Below are 26929 nucleotides of genomic sequence, written 5' to 3' on the forward strand. Positions count from 1 at the left end.
CAAACTGGGCATGCGCAGCATGATGGAGTTGGAGGTATCTAGAAAAATCCATGTGAGGAAGGCAAAACTCTGATTGCAGGTGTTCAAAGGAATGGAAAACAGTTTTGAAAGAGGTAACCAATTGTATGGACAATGGAAAGCAAATTTTTCTACTATAAGACCATGCCCAGCTCAGAAATAAACATTCTGCAAGAGAGGAAAACATCAGGATCAACACCCTCCCTACCCCCAAACAAAATTTTGCAAAACCACCAAACCCGTAAGGCCTGACACAATAAAGGAGGTGGACCTCCAAGCAATTATTATTTTTTTTTTTTTTAAGGAAGTAGGATCTGTAACCTGTCTGCTCATCAGGAAACCCCGGTAGTGTAGTATCAGAACCAGCTGGGAGACCAGGTGTGCCAACTGAGAGGCCATATAATGGAATCGTAAATTGGGAAGAGTGAGGTCATCAGAAGATGGGCAGGGGGGCAAAGAACCACTATGAGGGAAAATATTAGATTTGAACCACTTAAAAATCAATAGTCCCAAGATAATACCAAAATCTGAATGACCCACATAATAAGACATTACAGAGATTTAATAGTATCAGACAGGAACAGCAGCATATCTTCCACATAGAGAAGCTAAAGCTAAAGTTTCAAAGACAGAGCCAGCCCAAAGTTCCTGGATATCAGCATCTGTATGGATGAGACACGCCAGAGGCTTAATAGCTTACGCAAACAGAGCAGGAGAAACAGGATGGTCTTGGCAGGTACTGTATCCCGACAGATACTCGAGCAGCTGCGGAAGGTGTACCCAAGCAATAAAAACAGAACAGAGTCAGGATTTCCCAGAGCTACCCCATTCAACAGAGTCGAGTGCTTTTTCGGGGTCTAGAAAGACTACCACTGCCTCGGATACATCCATATGGGACATTTGCATATGATAGAAGAGACGTCTAAGATTTTGGTTCGTGGACTTCGTGAAGCAGGTTTGAATCGGAGCGGTGTTTGCGTCGGGTTTGCAGTCTTGACCAACTTCATAAATATACGACTGAAACATTGTCTATCTGTATGCTAGGTTACTAATAAAACCGAAATTGTTCTATGAAAGATGAGTGCTGTCCTTAAAAAGCATATATTCAGAATTCAATCCTCAGGGATCTATCTGGAGAATAGCACCCCAGTGGAATGGGATGAGAGTGCATTGGTCTTCTCATAAACGGAACACGTGTCTATTCATCACATGTAGTTAGCAGACAGCAATTTTCTTTTCCATTGACAAACTACTGGGTTGGCTGTTGTCATTCCAAATAAAGGACCATTGATAGCATATTATAAGAGCTTTGAGGTGTCATCAAGAGACCGGGCCACATCAATGATTATACAGCAAAGTGTGTTTTCAAAACACACACAAAATAACACACCTTTCATCATACAAAAATACCACACTCCTCTAAATTAGAAGCACTCAGAAAACATTTGTCAGTACGATGTTGCGGAATCAAATATGCCCTAGATTTCTTTAGTTAAAATTTAGAATTGTATATTTAAAAAGAAGAAGGAGGGGCCCCTAGATCCCCATCCATGCAGCACTCTGCATTGTCGGCAGGAAGTTGTCACAGAACCATGACCCATATGGTGGCACAAAATTTCATACAGCCGATGTAAGTGAACTTAGTAAGTATAACAAGTATGTGCATATAATTGAACAGAATAGTGAATGCATAGTTGCAATCGACAAAAACACATGGCATACAGGAAAAAAACAAAAACCAAACCAAAAACACTAATTCAGCATCAAGTATGATGACAATGGGCATATGAGATACAGATGGGGAAAGGACAAGAGATAGTGAGGACCCCCCTCCCCCCCCCAGCCCCCTGTGGGAATTTACATTCTAGAATAGATCAGGTGAGACAGTATTTTGGTGTTATGGACCAGGTGATGGGACGGTGCGGCGATACACGGATAGCAATCTGTGAAGTTGAGATACACAGCAGTGCAGAAGTAGGGTCTGTGCTATCGTAGTAGTAGCAGGCGATTTGGGGGGAGGGCTGTAGATGGTGGGCACAGTAGGCTGGTAGATGAATAGAGAATAATTGCATTTGGTGGAAGGTAAGTTGTTGGAGGTTGGTTGCCGGAGGGAAAGTTGAGGCTTAAGGAGAGTTGTTTGTAGGGAGGTAAAAAAGATCCATCTCCCTTTCCCAGACCCGGCGCCACAATTAGGCAGCTGTAGTTAATGCAGTGTTGACTCCAGCTGTTCTTCCGAGACACCATGTCACTGCAACTGCCAACTCTGCATGAACAGGAAGCCAGGCAGCCAATCCTTGCCCTCCCTGCCTAGTGAGATTGCTCTCACTAGATAGTGAATTCTGGCACAGATTAATTAAAGCTGAGAGAGAAATAAACTGTAGAGAGATAAAGTACCAACCAATCAGCCCCTAAAGGACCCCATACACTGGAACGATTATGCCCGATTTCAGCCCAATTCGGGCCGATATATTGGGTGAAATCGGGCATTTTGGCTGTGTATCCGATCCGTTGCCCCGTGAGTGTCAGATCGGCCCCCCTAGATCGTTAGTGCTGCACTCGTGATATGTCGGCTCCCGCAGGCATGGCAGGGATCGCATACGATATATCGCAAGCAAAATGTACCAAATCGTATATAATCGTATGGAACCACTCCCGGGAGAGTTCAAGGGAGATCACCTCTGACTTCAGCCTCAGACATATCGTTCTAGTGTATGGGGCCCTTAACTGCCATTTTGAAAACACCACATGGAAAGTGACTGTTAGGAGCTGATTGGTTGGTACTTTCTCTTTAAGCTTTGATAAATCTGGTCCTCAGTCTCTTCTCCATTCCATCGGCAGGCTGTGGGAAAAGATGAAAACAAACTGGTGTTTGACATGAAACTTTTGTCAGCAACGTTGGCATGGCTCTTAGGTACCATAGGGGTCTATTTACTAAGCCTTGGATGGAGTTAAAGTGGACAGAGACAAAGTACCAGCCAATCAGCTTCTAACTGTCATTTTTCAAACACAGCCTGCGACATGGCAGTTAGGAGCGGATTGGCTGGTACTTCATCTTCATCCACGGCTTAGTAAGTGGACCCCATAGTTCCCGCAACTACCTTCGGCATCATCCTTCTGAGGTGTTCATCCAGGCGGAGCATCTATCAGAGCATTAAGCACCAGACAGTGGTCCCACTTTATACAGCAGACACCTTCTTATTCAGCAGAGAACGTATAGTATCAGGCTGCACAGAGTTTATGTTGGTGAGATTTGTTACCTGTGGCAGGAACAGGCTGATCGGGACAGCTGTTAGGTATCCTGGTAGGTTAGGCACAGTAAGCCATCACAACTACAGACATGCAGAACAGCTACACTCAAATGATAACAATGATCGTTTTCTGCCATTCTCTAAATATACTACACACTAGGATCTATTTCGGTCAGAAGCTACTTGCCCTATCAGTATGTTAGAAGCCTGTGGGGAGGAAACCCATGTAAATATGAAAAGATAGAGTTGGAAATGAGCCTAAGACCGCAGCACTGAGAGACAGAGACAGTTATACTAACCACTGTGCCTCCATGCCGGTTACAATGAACTACTATGTTTAATTTAAATAAAACAAACACACACCACAGACCAGTACCCTTACATAAAGAAGTTAAATATACCCTGCACAATAACAACTTCATCTACAATCTCAGTTATATTAAGCTGCCAAAACTACTTAACACACGCTGGAACACTACTCGCATTGTGGCACAAACGGCTTAGTAAATCAGAGTGTTCATGCCCTAAATCAATCAGATCTTTAAAAGGGTATGCTGGAATATGCAGCAAATGGCCAGAACTGATCTCCGATACCATCACTTAGTGTTTGCGTTACATGGATGTATTTTACACTCCTACCTTAAAAACATAAATTAAAAAAATAATGATATTTATACACACACACACACACACACACACACACACACACACACACACACACACACACACACACACACACACACACACAAACAAACAGTTGTACTCATGTTTACATACCCTAGCAGAATTTGGGATTTTCTGTCCATTTGTCAGAGAATATGAATGATAACTCACAAACTTTTCTTTCGCTCATGGTTAGTGGTTGGGTGACGCCATTTATTGTCAAACAACTGTGTTTACTCTTTTTAAATCATAATGACAACAGAAACTACCCAAATGACCCTGATCAAAAGTTTACATACCCCAGTTCTTAATACCGTGTATTGCCCCCTTTAACATCAATGACAGCTTGAAGTCTTTTGTGGTAGTTGTGGATGAGGCTCTTTATTTTCTCAGATGGTAAAGCTGCCCATTCTTCTTGGCAAAAAGCCTCCAGCTCCTGTAAATTCTTGGGCTGTCTTGCATGAACTGCACGTTTCAGATCTCCCCAGAGTGGCTCAATTATATTGAGGTCAGGAGACTGAGATGGCCACTCCAGAACCTTCACTTTATTCTGCTGTAGACAATGACAGGTCGACTTGGCCTTGTGTTTTGGATCATTGTCATACTGGAACGTCCAAGTATGTCCCATGCGCAGCTTCCGGGCTGATGAGTGCAAATTCTCCTCCAGTATTTTCTGATAACATGCTGCATTCATCTTGCCATCAATTTTGACCAAGTTTCCAGTGCCTTTGTAGCTCACACATTCCCAAAACATTAGTGATCCACCTCTGTGTTTCACAGTAGGAATGGTGTACCTTTCATCATAGGCCTTGTTGACTCCTCTCCAAATGTAAAGTTTATGGTTGTGGCCAAAAAGTTAAATTTTTGTCTCATCACTCCAAATGACTTTGTTCCAGAAGTTTTGGGGCTGGTCTCTGTGCTGTATGGAGTATTGTAAGCGGGATGCTTTGTGGCATTTGTGTAGTAATGGCTTTCTTCTGGCGACTCGACCATGCAGCCCATTTTTCTTGAAATGCCTCCTTATTGTGCACCTTGAAACAGCCACACCACTTTTTTTCAGAGAGTCCTGTATTTCAGCTGAAGTTATTTGTGGATTTTTCTTTGCATCCTGAACAATTTTCCTGGCAGTTGTGGCTGAAATTTTTGTTGGTCTACCTGACCGTGATTCGGTTTCCACAGAATCCCTCATTTTCCACTTCTTAATTAGAGTTTGAACACTGCTGATTAGCATTCTCAATTGCTTGGATATCTTTTTATATCCCTTTCCTGTTTTATACAGTTCAATTACCTTTTCCCGCAGATCCTTTGACACTTCTTTTGCTTTCCCCATGAATCCAGACACGTCAGTGCAGCACTGGATGAAAGATGCAAGGGTCTTTCAGGAGTCCAGAAACTCACTTACCTTTTATATACACACACACTGATTACAAGCAAACAGATCACAGGTGAGGATGGTTACCTTTAGTAGCCATTCAAACCCGTTTGTGTCAACTTGTGTGCATGTTATCAGGCCAAAATCTCCAGGGTATGTAAACTTTTGATCAGGGTCATTTGGGTAGTTTCTGTTGTCATTATGATTTAAAAAGAGTAAACACAGTTTGACAATAAATGGCATCACCCAACCACTAACCATGAGTTAAAGAAAAGTTTGTGAGATATCATTCATATTCTCTAACAAATGGCCAGAAAAATCACAAATTCTGCTAAGGTATGTAAACTTATGAGCACAAATTATATATATATATATATATATATATATATATATATATTTTTTTTTAAACAATTGGATAGCTCTATAAAAATATGGATACTGTAAGATGGCGCTTCCCAAACTGTGTGTAAGAAAAAAAATCTTGGTCGTGCCGTGGGCGAGAGAGCCAGCTCCTAATTGCCATATTACAGGCAGGTTTGAAGGATGACAGGAGCTGGTTGGCACTTTGGCCAGAATGCAGCAACGCTAAATTTGTGGTCAAGCTTCCCAAAATGCAGTTTTCCGAGGTTTGACCACATATGCGCCAAGCTCTATAACGCAACACATTTTGAAGCTTGGACGCGGTGGGCAACGCCATCTTTACATGGCATTACCCTATAGAAGCCTATGGGATTATTTTCGTGTTTCCCCCTGAGTGGGATCCAATCGGATCCCTTCCAGCATTCCCGCAAGCGCGTGCGTCAACCGACAAATGCACAGAAGACTCATGGGTCCCAAACCCAGAAGTCCTATCGCAAAGGACAGCTCTTACCGGGAGAGCTGGCCTCTGATTTTCTTCAAGCATACAGTGTTAATAAATGCCGATATGCTTGCCATGGCTGGTGGGATGTATTGCTCACAAAGTGCTATGTGTCATGCATTCAGCCCTTTATCTCCATCCACTTTACCTCTCTCCAAGTCCAAGGGGTAAATGTATGAAGCAGTGAAAAGAGTGGAGAAGTGAGCCAGTGGAGAAGTTGCCCATAGCAACCAAATAGCTGCTCTGTATAATTTTATAATATGCTACTTACAAAATGTTACTTCAATGCCATGGGCAGCTTCTCCACTCTAATCACTGCTTCATACAATTACCCGTCCTCTCAGAGGAGATGAAAAGGAAAGGAGTGCCAACGTACTGTAAGTGAACTACAATTACTAAACAGAACAGGGATGTTCAGTATGTAAAATCACTGGGAGTATGCATTTTGGGTATAATAAGGTCCATTTACATTTCTTTCTATATTTTTAAAATGTTGTACCACATAGTTGGAGGTCATGTCTCAGTGCGCCCCACAAATGTGGAGGTCATGCCTCAGTGTGTCACGTACATGGACGTCATCCTTCAGTGTCTCATGTATGTTGAGGTCATTCCTCAGTGTGTCACGGCAGCGAAAAGTTTGACAACCACTTCTGTAAGAAATTCCATTGGAAGAACACAAAGGACATGTCTATCTACACAAGCTTCTGGAAGGAAGTCACAAACAGGTCACACAAAATGGTTATGGCATGCTAACAATTCCGCACATGCATAAAACAAAGCACCACATGTCAGCCATCCTGCTGGTGTGAGAGAGGTGGAGGGAACATAGCTTACACATGGTAAACTGGATAAAAATATGCCATGTAAACACTGAGCATTTTGTATCGAAGTCATTGAGGAGAAAATAAATAAAATTAAAAAAACCCTACAAATATATATTTTATTCCTAATGAAAACACAGACCCCTAAAACCACAGTTAAATATAATTTTACATTCAGTGGAGCATGAATCAACGCTACATAGAGAAGACTGCATACAATGCCGTGGGCTCATCACCTCCTACAGAAGAAAAGTAGAGAGACAATGTATGGCCGGAAACATTCACCATGAACAGGCGCGGATCCAGGGAGATCTTTGGAGAGAGAGGAGAGACTGTGGCTGCCACCTTAGGTTCTCCGCAGCCCAGCAGTTGTCTCCTCTCTCTACCTGACTGACGTACCACTGCGCTGCTATACAGCGGCCTGTAGTAGTGGGCATGTGAGAAGTGCACTGATCACCACCTGCCCACCCCAGATCTCTTGCTGCCAGTGAGGTCACAGTGAGTGGATTGGCTGAGTCACTGTTTAAGTGACAGATCCATATTAAGTTATGAAATAAATGCCTACTCTCCTGTAATGTTCTGGAGACTAACACATTTGGGCACAGTGCAGCACCCTCCCAGATCCAGCCCATGTCCCCAGGAAGGTGGGCAGTTCGGGGGCTTGATGACGCCATTCTGGTGACCAGCATCATCATGAGTTGGCACCGTGCAGCTCAAGGGAACAAATTGCATCATTGAGCAAGGGTGGTGGGGGCCACAATGATAACTCAACAACCCCCGCATCTCCCAGCAGGAACGGCCTAGCAGGATCTCCCCAGAGGGGGAGCAGGGCCAGGAGGATGCAACAATCTCTGCATCTCCCAGCAGGTCCGGCCTAGCAGGATCTCCCCAGAGGCTGCACAAGGGGGAGCAGGGACAGGGGGGATGCAACAATACCCACATCTCCCAGCAGGACCGGCCTAGCAGGATCTCCCCAGAGGGGGAGCAGGGCTAGGAGGATGCAACAATCCCCACATCTTCCAGCAGGACTGGCCTAACAGGATCTCCCAGAGGCTGCCATGGGGGAGCAGGGCCAGGGGGATGCAACAATCCCTGCATCTACCAGTATGATCTTCCCATCAAGATCTACCAGAGCAGGCGTGGCCAACTTGTGGCTCTCCAGATGTTGTGAAGCTACACATCCCAGCATGCCCTGCCAGTTTTAGAAGTCCTTAAAAGCAAAACTGTGGCAAAGCATGATGGGACTTGTTTTACAACAGCTGGAGAGCCACAGGTTGGCCAGGCCTGTCCTAGACCTAGAGGCTTAATATAAAGTTTTGTTACACAAGCAATTGAACTATCTAATAAATCACCAGTCAGCCTGTGATGTCACTGACCTTCGTTGACACGAGGAAGGTTCGATTGATCAATTGGAACATGGGTCATCTTGTGTGGATCTGCTTAACCCGCTTCTACATCCAGTGTTTCAGTTCACCTTATAAACCATGTAAACTGCAGCTGTAGAGAATAAAACACAATTATTTAGGACATTGGATATTTGTTTTAAAATTTCAAACAATAAATGAAAGATTACAGAATTTATATGGAAAATATCACTTTCATTAGGAATCATTTTAAAGAGGTCCCCATAACAGTTCCGTCACCGTCTTCCTAATGATGCTGCAAAGGTCAATTGTGGACCAGATTCAGAAATAGGAGAAATTGAGGCCCAATCCAAGTCAGACGCACTATAAAATGCTGGATGCAGTTTATAGAGATTTTCTCATCTGTGCATGCGTCTACGTCGTACTGCGCATGCATCCAGAATCGCAGTTGCGCTTGAGATGCACGTACTTTGAATAGAGCAGGTGCAAGTTTTGATTAGACGCAATCATCGGGGTCGCACAAAGATGCGCCAAGCGTGGAGTCTAAATGACACACAAGGTGGGAGTGTCACGGCTGTACCGTAGGATTGTACGGCAGTTGCATCAAGTTAGAGACGTGTGACCGGGAAGAGACCCAATCACGGACGCTGCTAAATGCGAATCAGCCCCATGCAGTTTCTCCATCAAGGCTGCACAATGAATTGTAGCCTACAGCCAAGATTTGGTCAGAGTTAAGGTTCCGGTATGAATGGTCGACGGTCATTAGGTCGACCACTATTTGTCGACATTGGCATGGTCGACACATGAAAAGGTAGACATGTGTCTTACTTTTTTTGGTGTCGTTTTCTGCGTAAAGTGCCGGGGAACCCCAATTAGTGCACTGCATCCCCTCGCATGGCGCGCGGGCTTCGGGCAAGGTGACTCGCTCTGCTACCGCTGCGCTCGGCACAGGTAGTACACGTGGATCGTAAAGTATGGAATAGTTCAACAAAAGGAAAAAAAATATATATATATTTTTTAACTTATGTCGGCCTTTTCATGTGTCCATGTCGACCCATAACATGGTCGACCATCCAAACGGATACCCAGAGTTAACTATATACCAACAATAAAACAATATGGGCCTAATAAGTAGTTGAGTGGAAGAGGAAATAAATGCGTATATTATTCATCTGCTGCAGCATTGTACATATCTCCTGACGCACCTGCTCCTCAGCTACATACTTAGGGGTAAATTTAGTAGAGTCTCTCAAAATTAAAAGTGGTGATGTTGTCCATAGCAACCAGAGTATCATTTTCTAGGATGCAATAGAGAAATGATAGACAATCTGATTGGTTGCTACAGGCAACATCACCACTTTTAATTTTTAGAAACTTTAGTAAATTTACCCCTAAGGGGTAAATGTATGAAGCAGTAATAAGAGTGGAGAAGTGAGCCAGGAAAGAAGTTGCCCATGGCAACCAATCAGAATTGAAGTAACATTTATCATTTGCATACTATAAAATTATACAAAGCAGCTGATTGGTTGCCATGGGCAACTTCTCCACTCTTATCACTGCTTCATACATTTACCCTACAGTGTATAGCTGGGGAGCAGGTGCATCGGGAGATTTGTACAGCTCTATACTTGGTGCAAATTATATATAGAAACCAGTGTATTTATGCTTCAACTGTGCATAGCCTGCAGAGCAGTTAACATGCCCACACTGAACTTGGGGGGAGATGTACCAAACAGTGATAAGAGTGGAGAAGTGAGCCAGTGGAGAAGTTGCCCATGGCAACCAATCAGCATTGACATAACATTTATAATTTGCATACTATAAAAAGTATACAGAGCAGCTGATTCTTCTCCAATGGCACACTTCTACACTTTTAGCACTGCTTAGTACATCTCCACCTCAGACTACACGAGACCTCCGTTACACCTCATCAGCCGTGTAGCTGCAATTAAAGTGTATACGGCTCTGCAACACCCGTTCCTGCGTCTTAGCACATGTCCAACACGGAAAAGGCAACATATGTTCCGCAATCAGATGTACGCTCAACTCTGCATCACGCCCCACACACAGTAATAACTTATCGTTTTTAAATTTTTAAATTCAGGCAAAAGCAATTCCCTCCCCCAAAAAAGCATTAATTTATAACCAGAAGGGTAAACATAAATATATCTGTATCACAAGCTTGATATTAACGATAAATGTGAAATAGATGCAAAATAAAATAAATTGCCGTGCATGTATTAAAACTTCATTACGTGTATGGCAATTCATGTTTTCCTATCATAATCCTTGAATTATTTTCGGATCACTCATTATCTACAAACAACCCTCTCAATCTGTTTTACAGACAGCCGTAAAAATGCATGTTACTAGTTTTAATGAGGTAATGGTATTTCACGTCATCATAAACATCAAAAGCCCTCTCACATCTGAAAAAGAGAGATTAGGAAAAGATGTAAATAGCATGAATAGGCCTCAATGTGATTCCAAAACACAGCCTTTCATGTGGCATAATTACTACTTCATTGAGGATATGACATATGTCAAACACTTATTCACGGCTCTAATAGCGGTGTAATATTGTGTATTTAAGAACTAGAACTATAATGTTTTGCATTTGTGTGTAACTATGAGTAGTAGATAGTTACAGCAACGGTATGTGTCAGAGTATAAGGGGGGATGTAGTGATGCCTCTTGGGGAGTATCCAATTATCCGCAGTAAATGGATTCGCCGGATGGATGGGACATCCTAAAATTTTAACCCTCCTTCTCGACAAAAATAAGTTTGGGCGTAATGAAATGTGTGGCCTGAACTCAACTCAAAGTAACCCTTCTTCCAACCTTGCAGGTTTTGGATTAGGAAGAACTAAAGACATCTTTCCATAAAATATGCTATTAGGATGCATTTAGGCTTATGGACAGGCATTTTAATGCTCATACGCTGTCTGTTGCACAACTGACCAATTCACACCCCACATACTGTATATGACTCAACTGACTTTGGCATCCGAGTCACATATAGTATGTTCTGGACAGTTGCAGAGGGTCAGAGTGCCGGAGAATATTAGGGGCTGCTCTGGGTTCCAAAATGTGTGCAGAGAGTTCAAAAAGTCCCTCCGCAGTGCGTGCTGCAGATCTCCTCTACAGCCATGGGAAGGCCAGAGAGGGACAAAACTTAATGTAGAGATGAACGTAACAAATCATAAATTATTGCATATAAAGTGCATAAAAACCAGTGTCACTGCAGAGGGACTTTATGTATTCCCTGTATTAATACAATCTTCTGTGACATCTGTGATGATGTATTTATTTATTTATTTACAGTTTCTTATATAGCGCAGCATATTCCGTTGCGCTTTACTATTAGAACAACAGTAATAGAACAAAACTGGGTAAAAACAGACAGACAGAGGTAGGAAGGTAAAGAGGTGTGTACTGGCGCCGGCTGTGAAACCAATAAGGGACGATAAAATTTTAAAATGAAAGATCACAATTTTAATAAACATTAAAAATAATGATAAAAAAATCACATACAAAAACACACTTTTATATGTTCCTGTGTCAGGAACAAAAAAGCTTTGATTAGGACCACTTGGATCTCACTTATAATAGCTAGTGTGCACAGTCTCCGGTTAGGGCTCACTCCTCAATATATTTAGGTTCACTTTAGATGTAAGTAGTTACCCAGTCCTTATGGATACTGTCCCCATGGATCTCAATTTGGCAGATGAAGATCCAATTAGCAGCAGGGGTGATTCCAGGTTCCAGTGGGGCTAGTAGTGTCCAAATAGAGGCAAAGAGTCCAATCAATACCGGGGAAAGCAGGTGGATCCAATGTTAGTGGTCCGTGTCCTTAGCTCAACGCGTTTCGCTGGTCTAGTGTCTGCCAGCTTCCTCAGGAGCATGTAGAGGTAGGAAGGCCCTGCTTGTAAGCTTACAATCTATAGGGAAATAGGCACAGATACACAAGGATAGGTGCCATCTATTGCATAATGGTCCTGTGCACACATTTTTCAAACTTTCATCTGGCACTCTGCCAGATGGCTGAAGGGCCGATGGACTGGTCCAGACGCCTGACAGCCTGGCCGAGCAACTCTGCCTCATGGTGCTCTGTCTGCTGCCATGCAGAGAGGTGGCGAATGCCACGCACCTGTAGTGCATGACTACACCCATTCCTGCCTATTTTAAGTGGCGGGGCCAATTAGGGGACACAGTCTGTTGGCTACCATATATAGCCGTATTGGGCACAGATTGATATTGTGGTGGCAAATCTCCACATACCATCCCCTCCGAAATACCAAAAATGGTTATCTGGTGCGAAAAAAAAAAAATATCAACCAGAAATTGTCCTTCTAATGGTGACTAAGCAGATTTGTAGTCAAATATTATGCAACATACAAAAATATCTTTAGATTAAGGATCCAAGAAAGAGCCAAAATTTTTTACAAAACTCTTATAAAATGGGAGATTTTAACTATCCAGAGATAAACTGGAAAAACGATTCATGTGATAATGCTAGGGGCAATATGTTTTTAAACACACTTAATGATAACTACTTAGTTCAACTAATTGAGCAACCAACTAGGTACAATGCAATCTTAGACCTGGTATTAACAAACAATGGGGATTTGGTATCAGGTATTATAGTAGGGGAACCCATAGGAAACAGCGACCACAATATGGTCACATTCAATATCAGTTTCCATAAACAGCCCTATACTGGCTCAACTAGGACTCTAAACTTTAGCAAAGCAAATTTTGATAAGATGAGGGTATTTTTCAGGGATATTGAATGGGAAGGTTTGTTTTTAGGAAAAAATACGACGGAGAAATGGGAGGTACTAAAATTCCTGCTAGCTAAAAATACACTCAAATTTATTCCTACGAGCAGCAAAAAAAGGAATAAAAATCATAAACCGATGTGGCTTAACAAAAAGATAAAGGAACTTATGGGCAAGAAAAGGCGAGCATTTAAAAAATACAAATCTGACGGGGAAGCAGAGTCATTTCAGCACTATAAGGAATGTAACAAAATATGCAAAAAGGAAATAAGAGCGGCTAAAGTAGAAACTGAAAAACTAGTAGCAAAGGAAAGCAAAGCGAATCCCAAAAAATTCTTTAAATACATTAATAGCAAGAGATTAAAGAAGGAGAGTATAGGCCCTTTAAAAGACAAGTTGGGAGTCTTAAGCAAAAATGATAATGACATAGCGGACACACTAAATGAGTTTTTTTCAACAGTATTTACTAGAGAGGACCCAATTCAGGGACTAACATATAATCTCAATAATGAGAATATCCCACTGATAGGTACTTATTTAAGCAAGGAAGTAGTCTGTGATCGATTAAAACATTTAAAGATTAATAAGTCACCAGGTCCCGATGGTATTCACCCAAGGGTTCTAATGGAGCTTCATTCTGAACTTGCAAAGCCGCTATTTTTGATCTTTAAGGATTCAGTAATATCAGGTATGGTTCCCAAAGACTGGCGTATAGCGGAAGTAGTGCCTATATTCAAAAAGGGAAGTAAAGCTGAACCAGGTAATTATAGACCAGTTAGTCTTACATCTATAGTGGGGAAAGTATTGGAAGGTATTCTAAGAGATAGTATTCAGAAGTTCCTTGAAGTCAATGAGGTCATTAAAAGGAATCAACATGGGTTTATGAAGGACAGATCCTGTCAAACCAACTTACTTGGCTTTTATGAAACAGTAAGCGCAAACCTAGATCAGGGTAAAGAGGTGGATGTAATCTTTTTAGATTTTCCCAAAGCGTTCGATACTGTACCACACATGAGACTTATCTACAAGCTACAAGAATCAGGGCTAGGAAGCACAATATGCACTTGGGTCAAAAACTGGTTAGAGAATAGGGAGCAGCGCGTTGTGGTTAATGGATCTTTTTAAACTTGGACTGAAGTGCTAAGTGGTGTGCCGCAAGGCTCAGTATTAGGACCGCTTTTGTTCAATATTTTCATTAACGACCTAACAGAAGGTCTAGAGAGCATGGTGTCAATTTTTGCAGATGATACCAAATTGTGTAAAGTTATAAATGCGGAGGGGGATGCTGAGTCGCTTCAGAATGACTTAGTTAAATTAGAAGCTTGGGCAGCGAAATGGAGAATGCGCTTCAATACAGACAAGTGAAAGGTAATGCACTGTGGTAACAAGAACAAAAATAACACCTACCTACTAAATGGGGTAAAATTAGGGGATTCTGTACTGGAAAAGGACTTAGGTGTCCTCATAGATAGCAAACTAAGCAGTAGTACCCAAAGTAGGACTGCAGCAAAGAAGGCTAATAATAAGATTTTACTCACCGGTAAATCTATTTCTCGTAGTCCGTAGTGGATGCTGGGAACTCCGTAAGGACCATGGGGATAGCGGCTCCGCAGGAGACTGGGCACAACTAAAGAAAGCTTTAGGACTACCTGGTGTGCACTGGCTCCTCCCTCTATGACCCTCCTCCAGACCTCAGTTAGGATACTGTGCCCGGAAGAGCTGACACAAGAAGGAAAGGATTTTGAATCCCGGGTAAGACTCATACCAGCCACACCAATCACACCGTATAACTCGTGATACAATACCCAGTTAACAGTATGAAATATAACTGAGCCTCTCAACAGATGGCTCAACAATAACCCTTTAGTTAAACAATAACTATATACAAGTATTGCAGACAATCCGCACTTGGGACGGGCGCCCAGCATCCACTACGGACTACGAGAAATAGATTTACCGGTGAGTAAAATCTTATTTTCTCTGACGTCCTAGTGGATGCTGGGAACTCCGTAAGGACCATGGGGATTATACCAAAGCTCCCAAACGGGCGGGAGAGTGCGGATGACTCTGCAGCACCGAATGAGCGAACTCTAGGTCCTCCTCAGCCAGGGTATCAAACTTGTAGAATTTAGCAAATGTGTTTGACCCCGACCAAGTAGCTGCTTGGCAAAGTTGTAAAGCCGAGACCCCTCGGGCAGCCACCCAAGAAGAGCCCACCTTCCTCGTGGAATGGGCTTTTACAGATTTAGGATGCGGCAGTCCAGCCGCAGAATGTGCAAGTTGAATCGTGCTACAGATCCAGCGAGCAATAGTCTGCTTTGAAGCAGGCGCACCCAACTTGTTGGGCGCATGCAGGATAAATAGCGAGTCAGTCTTTCCGACTCCAGCTGTCCTGGAAACATAGATTTTTAGGGCCCGGACTACGTCCAGCAACTTGGAGTCCTCCAAGTCACGAGTAGCCGCAGGCACCACAATAGGCTGGTTCAAATGAAACGCTGAAACAACCTTTGGGAGAAATTGGGGACGAGTCCTCAATTCCACCCTATCCATATGGAAAATCAGATAAGGGCTTTTACAAGACAAAGCCGCCAATTCTGACACACGCCTGGCCGAAGCCAAGGCCAACAGCATGACCACTTTCCACGTGAGATATTTTAGTTCCACGGTTTTAAGTGGTTCAAACCAATGCGACTTTAGGAAATCCAACACCACGTTGAGATCCCAAGGTGCCACTGGGGGCACAAAAGGGGGCTGAATATGCAGCACTCCCTTAACAAATGTCTGAACTTCAGGTAGTGAAGCCAGTTATTTTTGGAAGAAAATCGATAGAGCCGAAATCTGGACCTTAATGGAACCCAATTTTAGGCCCATAGTCACCCGTGACTGTAGGAAGTGCAGAAATCGACCTAGCTGAAATTCCTCCGTTGGGGCCTTCCTGGCCTCACACCACGCAACATATTTCCGCCATATGCGGTGATAATGGTTTGCGGTCACTTCTTTCCTAGCTTTAATTAGCGTAGGGATAACTTCCTCCGGAATGCCCTTTTCCTTCAGGATCCGGCGTTCAACCGCCATGCCGTCAAACGCAGCCGCGGTAAGTCTTGGAACAGACAGGGCCCCTGCTGCCCCTGCTGCAGCAGGTCCTGTCTGAGCGACAGAGGCCATGGGTCCTCTGAGATCATTTCTTGAAGTTCCGGGTACCAAGCTCTTCTTGGCCACCCGGGACAATGAGTATAGTTCTTACTCCTCTCCTTCTTATTATTCTAATTACCCTGGGTATGAGAGGCAGAGAAGGGAACACATACACAGACTGGTACACCCACGGTGTTACCAGAGCGTCCACAGCTATCGCCTGAGGGTCCCTTGACCTGGCGCAATATCTTTTTAGCTTTTTGTTGAGGTGGGACGCCATCATGTCCACCTGTGGCCTTTCCCACCGGTGTACAACCATTTGGAAGACTTCTGGATGAAGTCCCCACTCTCCCGGGTGGAGGTCGTGTCTGCTGAGAAAGTCTGCTTCCCAGTTGTCCACTCCGGGAATGAACACTGCTGACAGTGCTAACACATGATTTTCCGCCCATCGGAGAAATCCTTGTGGCTTCTGCCATCGCCATCCTGCTTCTTGTGCCGCCCTGATGGTTTACGTGGGCGACCGCCGTGATGTTGTCTGACTGGATCAGCACCGGCTGGTGTTGAAGCAGGGGTCTTGCCTGACATAGGGCATTGTAAATGGTCCTTAGTTCCAGAATATTTATGTGTAGGGAAGTCTCCTGACTTGTCCATAGTCCTTGGAAGTTTCTTCCCTGTGTGACTGCCCCCCAACCTCGAAGGCTGGCATCCGTGGTCACCAGGACCCAGTCCTGTATGCCGAATCTGCGGCCCTCTAGAAGATGAGCACTCTGCAGCCACCACAACAGCGACATCCTGGTCCTTGGAGACAGGGTTATCAGCCGATGCATCTGAAGATGCGATCCGGACCACTTGTCCAACAGATCCCACTGAAAGATCCTTGCATGGAACCTTCCGAATGGAATCGCTTCGTAAGAAGCCACCATCTTTCCCAGGACTCGCGTACAGTGGTGCACCGACACCTGTTTTGGTTTTAGGAGGTCTCTGACTAGAGATGACAACTCCTTGGCCTTCTCCTCCGGGAGAAACACTTTTTTCTGTTCTGTGTCCAGAACCATCCCCAGGAACAGTAGACGCGTTGTAGGAACCAGCTGCGACTTTGGAATATTCAGGATCCAGCCGTGCTGTTGTAGCACTTCCCGAGCTAGTGCTACACCGATCAACAACTGTTCCCTGGACCTCGCCTTTATAAAGGAGATCGTCCAAGTACGGGATAATTAAAACTCCCTTTCTCCGAAGGAGTATCATCATTTCGGCCATTACCTTGGTAAATACCCTCGGTGCCGTGGACAGACCAAACGGCAACATCTGGAATTGGTAATGACAGTCCTGTACCACAAATCTGAGGTACTCCTGGTGAGGAGGGTAAATGGGGACATGCAGGTAAGCATCCTTGATGTCCAGTGATACCATGTAATTCCCCTCGTCCAGGCTTGCAATCACCACCCTGAGCGATTCCATCTTGAACTTGAACCTTCTTGTATAAGTGTTCAAGGATTTTAAATTTAAAATGGGTCTCACCGAACCGTCCGGTTTCGGTACCACAAACATTGTGGAATAGTAACCCCGTCCTTGTTGAAGGAGGGGTACCTTGATTATCACCTGCTGAGAATACAGCTTGTGAATCGCCTCCAGCACTGCCTCCCTGTCCGGGGGAGCTGTCGGCAAGGCAGATTTGAAGAAACGGCGAGGGGGAGACGTCTCGAATTCCAACTTGTACCCCTGAGATACTACTTGTAGAATCCAGGGATCCACCCGTGAGCGAGCCCACTGGTCGCTGAAGTTCTTGAGACGGGCCCCCACCGTAGCTGGCTCCGCCTGTGGAGCCCCAGCGTCATGCGGTGGACTTAGAGGAAGCGGGGGAGGACTTTTGTTCCTGGGAACTGGCTGTATGTTGCAGCTTTTTCCCTCTGCCTCTGGGCAGAAAGGACGCGCCTCTAACCCGCTTGCCTTTCTGGGGCCGAAAGGACTGTACCTGATAATACGGTGCTTTCTTTGGCTGTGAGGGAACATGGGGTAAAAATGCTGACTTCCCAGCTGTCGCTGTGGAAACGAGGTCCGAGAGACCATCCCCAAACAACTCCTCACCCTTGTAAGGCAATACTTCCATGTGCCTTTTAGAATCTGCATCTCCTGTCCACTGCCGAGTCCACCATCCTCTCCTGGCAGAAATGGACATTGCGTTTATTTTAGATGCCAGCCGGCAAATATCCCTCTGTGCATCTCTCATGTACAAGACAGCGTCTTTAATATGCTCTACGGTTAGCAATATAGTGTCCCTGTCTAGGGTATCAATGTTTTCCGACAGGGAATCTGACCACGCAGCTGCAGCACTGCACATCCATGCTGAAGCAATAGCCGGTCTCAGTATAATACCTGAGTGTGTATATACAGACTTCAGGATAGCCTCCTGCTTTCTATCAGCAGGCTCCTTTAGGGCGGCCGTGTCCGGAGACGGTAGTGCCACCTTTTTTGACAGACGTGTGAGCGCTTTATCCACCCTAGGGGATGTCTCCCAACGTGACCTGTCCTCTGGCGGGAAAGTGTACGCCATTAGTAACTTTTTAGAAATTACCAGTTTCTTATCGGGGGAAGCCCACGCTTCTTCACACACTTCATTGAATTCATCAGATGGGGGAAAAACCACTGGTAGTTTTTTCTCCCCAAACATAATACCCTTTTTTGTGGTACCTGGGGTAATATCAGAAATATGCAACACATTTTTCATTGCCGTAATCATGTAACGGGTGGCTCTATTGGAATGTACACTAGTCTCATCATCGTCGACACTGGAGTCAGTATCCGTGTCGACATCTGTGTCTGCCATCTGAGATAGCGGGCGTTTTAGAGCCCCTGATGGCTTTTGAGACGTCTGGGCAGGCACAGGCTGAGAAGCCGGCTGTCCCACATCTGCTATGTCGTCAAACCTTTTATGTAAGGAGTTGACACTGTCGCGTAATTCCTTCCACATAACCATCCACTCAGGTGTCAGGGGGTGACATCACATTTATCGGCACCTGCTCAGCCTCCACATAAGCCTCCTCATCAAACATGTCGACACAGCCGTACCGACACACGCACACACACAGGGAATGCTCTGACTGAGGACAGGACCCCACAAAGTCCTTTGGGGAGACAGAGAGAGAGTATGCCAGCACACACCAGAGCGCTATATATAATGTAGGGATTCACACTATACATACAGTGATTTTTCCCTTATAGCTGCTATTAATATACAGATACTGCGCCTAAATTTAGTGCCCCCCCTCTCTTTTTTTACCCTATGAAGTCTGGAAACTGCAGGGGAGAGCCTTGGGAGCGTCCTTCCAGCGGAGCTGTGAGAGGAAATGGCGCCAGTGTGCTAAGGGAGATAGCCCCGCCCCTTTCTCGGCGGGCTTCTCCCGCTTTTTTATGGAATATATGGCAGGGGATTTTACACATATATAGTCTTAATAACTATATTATGTGTTATTTTGCCAGTAAGGTACTCTTATTGCAGCCCCAGGGCGCCCCCCCCCAGCGCCCTGCACCCATCAGTGACCGGAGTGTGTGGTGTGCATGGGGAGCAATGGCGCACAGCTGCAGTGCTGTGCGCTACCTTAATGAAGACCGAAGTCTTCTGCCGCCGATTTTCAGGAACATCTTCTTGCTTCTGGCTTTGCAAGGGGGACGGCGGCGCGGCTCCGGGACCGGACGACCAAGGCTGGGCCTGTGTTCGATCCCTCTGGAGCTAATGGTGTCCAGTAGCCTAAGAAGCCCAAGCTAGCTGCAAGCAGGTAGGTCCGCTTCTCTCCCCTAAGTCCCTCGTAGCAGTGAGTCTGTTGCCAGCAGATCTCACTGAAAATAAAAAAACTAAATATAAACTTTCTTTTCTAAGAGCTCAGGAGAGCCCCTAGTGTGCATCCAGCTCGGCCGGGCACAAAATTCTAACTGAGGTCTGGAGGAGGGTCATAGAGGGAGGAGCCAGTGCACACCAGGTAGTCCTAAAGCTTTCTTTAGTTGTGCCCAGTCTCCTGCGGAGCCGCTATCCCCATGGTCCTTACGGAGTTCCCAGCATCCACTAGGACGTCAGAGAAAAGATATTAGCATGCATAAAACGGGGAATTGATGCGAGGGACGACATTATTATACTCCTGTTATATAAATCACTTGTGAGGCCACACCTTGAATACTGTGTACAATTCTGGGCACCTTACTACAAAAAGGATATCCTGGAGCTAGAAAAGGTTCAAAGGCGGGCGACCAAACTAATTAAGGATATGGAGACTCTGGCATACGAGGAAAGGCTTGCAAGACTAGGAATGTTTACACTGGAAAAGAGAAGATTAAGAGGGGACATGATCAACATTTACAAATATATAAGGGGACAATATACAGATCTTGCGCAAGACCTGTTTTTGGTTAGATCAACGCAAGAGAACTCGTGGACACTCGCTCAGGTTAGAGGAGAGGAGATTCTACACAATACGGCGTAAAGGCTTTTTTACGGTAAGGACGATACGTGTTTGGAATTCCCTGCCTGAGGGAGTTGTAATGGCCAACTCAGTCAACACATTTAAGAATGGGTTGGATAAATTCCTAATGGATAAGGATATCCAGGGTTACGGGGCATAGTCACGCACTATGGTTATTATAAAAAAGAGGGGTTAATCAGAACGGCAGTCAGCAACTTCAGTCAAAATTTTATACAAAATAATCGTGCATAGGAGACCACAAATAGGTTGAACCCGATGAACAATGGTCTTTTTTCAACCTTAGATACTATGTTACTATGTTACTATAAAAGGAGAAGCATATTCATGTAATAAGAGTTCTCAGTTACATAACAGTCAAGTTCATATTATTGTTGTAGGTTCTATTTATTCCAGCACCGCGGTTAAATAACCACTTAAATAGGAATTCTGCCTAAACGCAGACTAGATTTCACTGCTAGAAACATGCTGTATGTACAAAACATCAAATAGTAACACAAAAAGATAGAACTTCCAGATTCTTTACACTCATCTGACACATTTTTGGACAAAAATACATACCGGTAAATAAAAAATAGTGTCCTAAAATAGTCCACATAAAAATGAAGAACCTTTTGAAAGTTACAGTCCGCCAGAAGCCTATATAAGAAAGGCTTTAATCCATGCGCACGGGTCTTGGAATAAAGTCTGGAATTTTTATGACAGTTTATACGGAAATTCCAGACAGCTCTGAAAATATATATAGGACGGTTAAAGACAAACATTCATCTTCAAAACTGGGTATAAATATTAATATAAAAGTTTAAAGTTGTTGTTCTGTAGATCCAACTTTATTTTTTTTTTATTTTTTTATTTTTTTTAAGAAAAAGGGTTCACGTTTCCATTTTAATCAAATATATATTATACGGACAAGCTTTTAAGGCTAAATGTCATAGGTCCCGAATTTGCGGAAACATTTAACGCAGTGGCTTTCCCCCCCCCCCAAAGACAAAACCAGGTTGGTTTTGCTAGAAAACAAAAATTACTGTAAATTCTTCTGCTACTGTAAGTCACAGAAAAATCCGTGCTCTTGCCAAATTGGAAACCTATTACTTTAGGCCCCCAGTCTCAGCGGTTCTTTCATTATGCTGCAAACTAACTTAGTCTGGGTCAGAACGCTGTAAGAAAGTAGCGATGACATGGAGAGAGACCTGACTGCTGCGAAAGGCTCTTATAGAGACACATTGGAAAATATAACAAGACACACAGGAATACTTAGATTCATTATTCACAAGTGTCACAACCCATGTTCTGCTCCCATGATGTACTAAATAGATAGAATACAGGACAAACTAGGATTATCATCTCTATTATGGGTGGGGTTTATATGTCAAAATGTGTACAAGACTGAGACGCAGAAAGGGAACAGGAAAACACAGATTTATAGTATAGGGGAATTCCTTGTTGTGCTCGTCCCATCAGAGGTTAACACCCTGTAACATTAATATAGAGAAAGAGGTGACACAAGACACAACAAGCACCCTGCTACGTGCCAGTGTGTGAAGCCAATTTTTAAATTTCTGCCTTAAAGCAAAATTATACCTTAAATGTATTTGCCACCCATGAATAAGCTCTTTGTAAAACTCACAAATATACAACTTGGAGTGTTCATGCTTTCACACCAAACGCCGGCACTCGGTCCGCCCCACAGGGCTATCTTGCTCTGGTGCCCTCCACTGGGGTACGCACCCCATACATATACAGCAGCAGAATGAGGCGGCACTCAGAGACTGAACTAGCAAAGTGACGTTAGTGCAAAAGCTGCATCAGCAAATCAACGTTTCGGGGTATTTCACCCCTTCGTCAGGATAACAATACAGTGCATAAAAAAGTACATTTATAGACACACACCCCTTACGACCTCCCCCATGCCTGGCTCCCGCTGGCCGCGCCGTTCCGGGCCCGTTCGTGGAGTGACCACTTCCGCCGGAAGTGGCGTCACATGGTGACGTCTCGGGTCCCGGCCGCGTTGCCCCGGTAACCCTGTAAAAACAAAAACACACTTACAGAAACACCGCTGATGATATGCCAGAGGGTGTGCAACTAACTATATGGTGTAAGAGGACATCCATTGGTGTCCATGTCTAATATAGTACTAAAAACATAAAATACCAACCACAAACCACATAATGTAAAAAACCAGTGCAGCAAAATATATATAAAAAAATAAAAATATTTAAAAAATTGTGCAATGCCGTGAGCCCACACTAAAATAAGGGTCTCTAAAATCAGTGCTCACATAAAAAAAAAAAAAGACATAGCAACCCAAAGGCTGCTATATATAACAATGTCAGTGTATGCAAAACCTCACACCCGCTGGGCTTACAACGGTATTAGTGTATACAGAAAAATATCCCACAATGTGACATAGAACCACTAACTAAAAAAATCATTCTACATTTTGGGCCCACAGGACACCACCTAAATCCTTATATTACTGTGCCTTCCCAATCTAATATCCATAAAACATGACAACATAGAAGCACATGTAAACTCTACACGAAAAGGAAATCTGTTACATTATTTCAACTGTTTAAACAACAAAATGGCTATATCCTCTCACTTCACTCCATCCTATACCTCTCATGTGTCCCTACCCTATAAGAAATTATTGAGGCCCAATGATTCATTCAGCCCCTTGGGTCGGAGAGTGTCCAGCCTATAGATCCATGTTAATGTCATTGGACATCCACATTCTGCCAAGAAATACACGATAAACTGGCCGATAAACTGGCCGCTGTCTTGCCACTCGAAATTCGTCATCTATGTAATTATGTGTCCTTGCGGACTCTATTACATAAGCAAGACGGAATGCCAGTTTAAGGTAAGGATGGCGCAACACAGACAGGCCATTAGGGCTGCCATTAATACTGGGTCCAGTGACCAACCTGTGGCCCGCCATTTCCCTGACCTTAAACATGGCATGGCAACCCTAAGGTATTGGGTGATTGACCATGTACCTGAGTCCATTAGGGGGGGAAACAGGTCCCTTAAGCTGCTTCAATTAGAATCCAGATGGATCTATAGGCTGGACACTCTCCGACCCAAGGGGCTGAATGAATCATTGGGCCTCAATAATTTCTTATAGGGTAGGGACACATGAGAGGTATAGGATGGAGTGAAGCGAGAGGATATAGCCATTTTGTTGTTTAAACAGGTGAAATCAAGTGAAATAATGTAACAGATTTCCTTTTCGTGTAGAGTTTACATGTGCTTCTATGTTGTCATGTTTTATGGATATTAGATTGGGATGGCACAGTAATATAAGGATTTAGGTGGTGTCCTGTGGGCCCAAAATGTAGAATGATTTTTTTAGTTAGTGGTTCTATGTCACATTGTGGGATATTTTTCTGTATACACTAATACCGTTGTAAGCCCAGCGGGTGTGAGGTTTTGCATACACTGACATTGTTATATATAGCAGCCTTTGGGTTGCTATGTCTTTTTTTTGATGTGAGCACTGATTTTAGAGACCCTTATTTTAGAGTGGGCTCACGGCATTGCACATTTTTTTTTATATTTTTATTTTTTTATATATATTTTGTTGCACTGGTTTTTTACATTATGTGGTTTGTGGTCGGTATTTTATGTTTTTAGTACTATATTAGACATGGACACCAATGGATGTCCTCTTACACCATATAGTTAGTTGCACACCCTCTGGCATATCATCAGTGGTGTTTCTGTAAGTGTGTTTTTGTTTTTACAGGGTTACCGGGGCAACGCGGCCGGGAACCGAGACGCCACCATGTGACGCCACTTCCAGCGGAAGTGGTCACTCCAGGGGGGCGGTCAAACGGGCCCGGAACGGCGCGGCCAGCGGGAGCCAGGCATGGGGGAGGTCGTAAGGGGTGAGTGTGTCTATAAATGTACTTTTTTATGCACTGTATTGTTATCGTGATGACAATACTAAATACTTTTGTCGTATAAACAACCCTTTATGAGGTCTAAGAACACTGTACGCTGTTTACTTAAGAAGTATCGCAAGGGTACGCTGGTTGCGTAACGATCGCTCAGACGTAGGCGAGACGCTCAAGCGTCACGTTCGCTCACGGCCCAGTGATCACAGGACACTTTATTGGTTATGACTAGAGTAATGATTCGCTATGGCGTAGCATACGCTCGAGACCACGAGGAGGTCACCAGCGGCGCAGACGCTCACAACGCTATACCTTTATGTCTAAACCTTTTAACAATGAAATACACAGAATACCTTAATGTGAATACAGGGTGTAAGTGCAACCTTGTGTAACCTGACTAACTACAAAGCTGCTTGTGCGTCACCGACGCTCAAGTGAACACTTAACACTATAGGAAATACACAGATACCGATTTAGGGTCCAAAGCCTATTAACTGTATTATATCTAATATACTTGTAAAAGGGGATAACCGTACAAATGATACACTACAATATAACAAAGACTTCCTAACCACAGAACTAAACAATAAATACAAAAAGACAATACTACACTGACCTAAATGCAATACAATACAATAATACTATGAGAGATATAAGAGAAAAGAGGGGAGAGAGAGAGAGAGAGAGAGAGAGAGAGAGAGAGAGAGAGAGAGAGAGAGAGAGAGAGAGAGAGAGAGACGGAGAGAGATGAGAGAAATTGGCTCACAGTAAGACAATGATAACATTAAATAAGAGACAACATGGTTGCAGATAAAACTACACATGTGAGAGACAATCGCTGCGCAGTTAGTCAATGCTGAATACAGCATGGGATGGAAGCTAGACTCCATTTTGAGAAACCTCCACTTGATTCCAAAGACCACACCACATGGCTGAAAGGGGGAGGGGAAGACATCTAGCAGCAGCCATTTTAGATTTGCAGGTCCAAACACATGGCACTTTATTCCAAAATGTCCAAGCCTCAAAACAATGCATATGTTCTGATTTTACAATTCCAAACCATCTAAATCACCTTTCACAATGTAATCCAACTTCCTAGAACCATCTCATAATTTCACATCCCAAACAACTTCAGTATCTCAATAACCAGAGCATATTCATCACAAGACCAGATCACAATGTAATTAACACAAACGTAACTGCATGGTGGTATTTATGATTAACAGGATATATATTATAACTAACCAGCACAATCTATTTTAAATCTCCATAGGCAAACAAATACCACAAATACTATGCTACAGATTGTATACTGTTCCAATTTATCACAGACTTCACAGAGTATCCACAAACACCCAACAATCACACAACCAAGTTACAATATCCTATTTAAACCAGAAAGCAATCTGTCTGTTTCCTTATCTAGCCATGTGAAATTCAATACTTAGCCTTTAGTTTGGAAGATGTCCTGGGGATTTAGCTGCCATGCTGCTGGGTGCCAGGTAGCTGTGTGTGTGAGTGTAGCTACATTACATCTGTTCTCTGAGGCCACACCTGACCACTACCTTCCTGTTTGACCAGTACCTGGGTGAGGGGTCTTTCTTTCTCCTTTGTATATGCTAATCAGGTTCAGCCCTGAAAACTTAGTAAAAGGTTGTCTTGAGCATCCATTGTTCTAACAATGTGATCTTAGCTTTTATACATATAATCATATCTATCCGCTGCAATGTCCCACAACAACACAACAGGCCTCAAACTAACCCACACCTCATTCTGCTTGCTTCAATACCAAACATGATGTGTTTATCTGGTTCGGTTCGAATGATACACATCCATGACATTAATTCATTAGCCAATTCTAAATCTCCATGATGTCTGGTGCTGTTCATTATTATAACCATGTACTGTATGAAACAAGTGCCGAATCCATCTCAGTGCCATGTCCGAGCAAATGCGTGTGTTTCCATATATTGCTGTGCTCGCTGCGCATATTTGCAAGTATAGCGACTTATATGTGTGCAGTTTATATGGTCTCTCTATGTAATATTTTTGACTTTGACAGTGATGAAGGGGTGAAATACCCCCGAAACGTTGATTTGCTGATGCAGCTTTTGCACTAACGTCACTTTGCTATTTCAGTCTCTGAGTGCCGCCTCATTCTTCTGATTATATATATATAATATATATATATATATATAAAATTTATATTTATTTTGTGGCAGGAGAGGTACTTTGCCACCTGTAAGCTACACACAGTGTCCCGGGTGTAGATGGGAAGTGTGGATGGACCGGGTTCCCATCCA

The 26929-nt window shown here is 43.7% G+C and overlaps 1 protein-coding gene across 2 annotated transcripts in view; it reads right to left on the reverse strand.

Moving 5' to 3' along the window:
• The window catches only part of LOC134966656 (trichohyalin-like), a 241249-nt gene that overhangs the window by 104354 nt on the left and 109966 nt on the right, over window positions 1–26929 (reverse strand). For both annotated transcript variants that reach the window (XM_063943565.1, XM_063943564.1), the window contains exon 2: window positions 8358–8478. In XM_063943565.1, coding sequence (XP_063799635.1) covers window positions 8358–8406 — 49 coding nt within the window. In that variant the 5' untranslated portion in view covers window positions 8407–8478. The remainder of the gene's footprint in view (window positions 1–8357; window positions 8479–26929) is intronic.

The sequence above is a fragment of the Pseudophryne corroboree genome, chromosome 10 (genome assembly GCF_028390025.1).
Source record: "Pseudophryne corroboree isolate aPseCor3 chromosome 10, aPseCor3.hap2, whole genome shotgun sequence".
NCBI classification, from domain to species: domain Eukaryota; kingdom Metazoa; phylum Chordata; class Amphibia; order Anura; family Myobatrachidae; genus Pseudophryne; species Pseudophryne corroboree.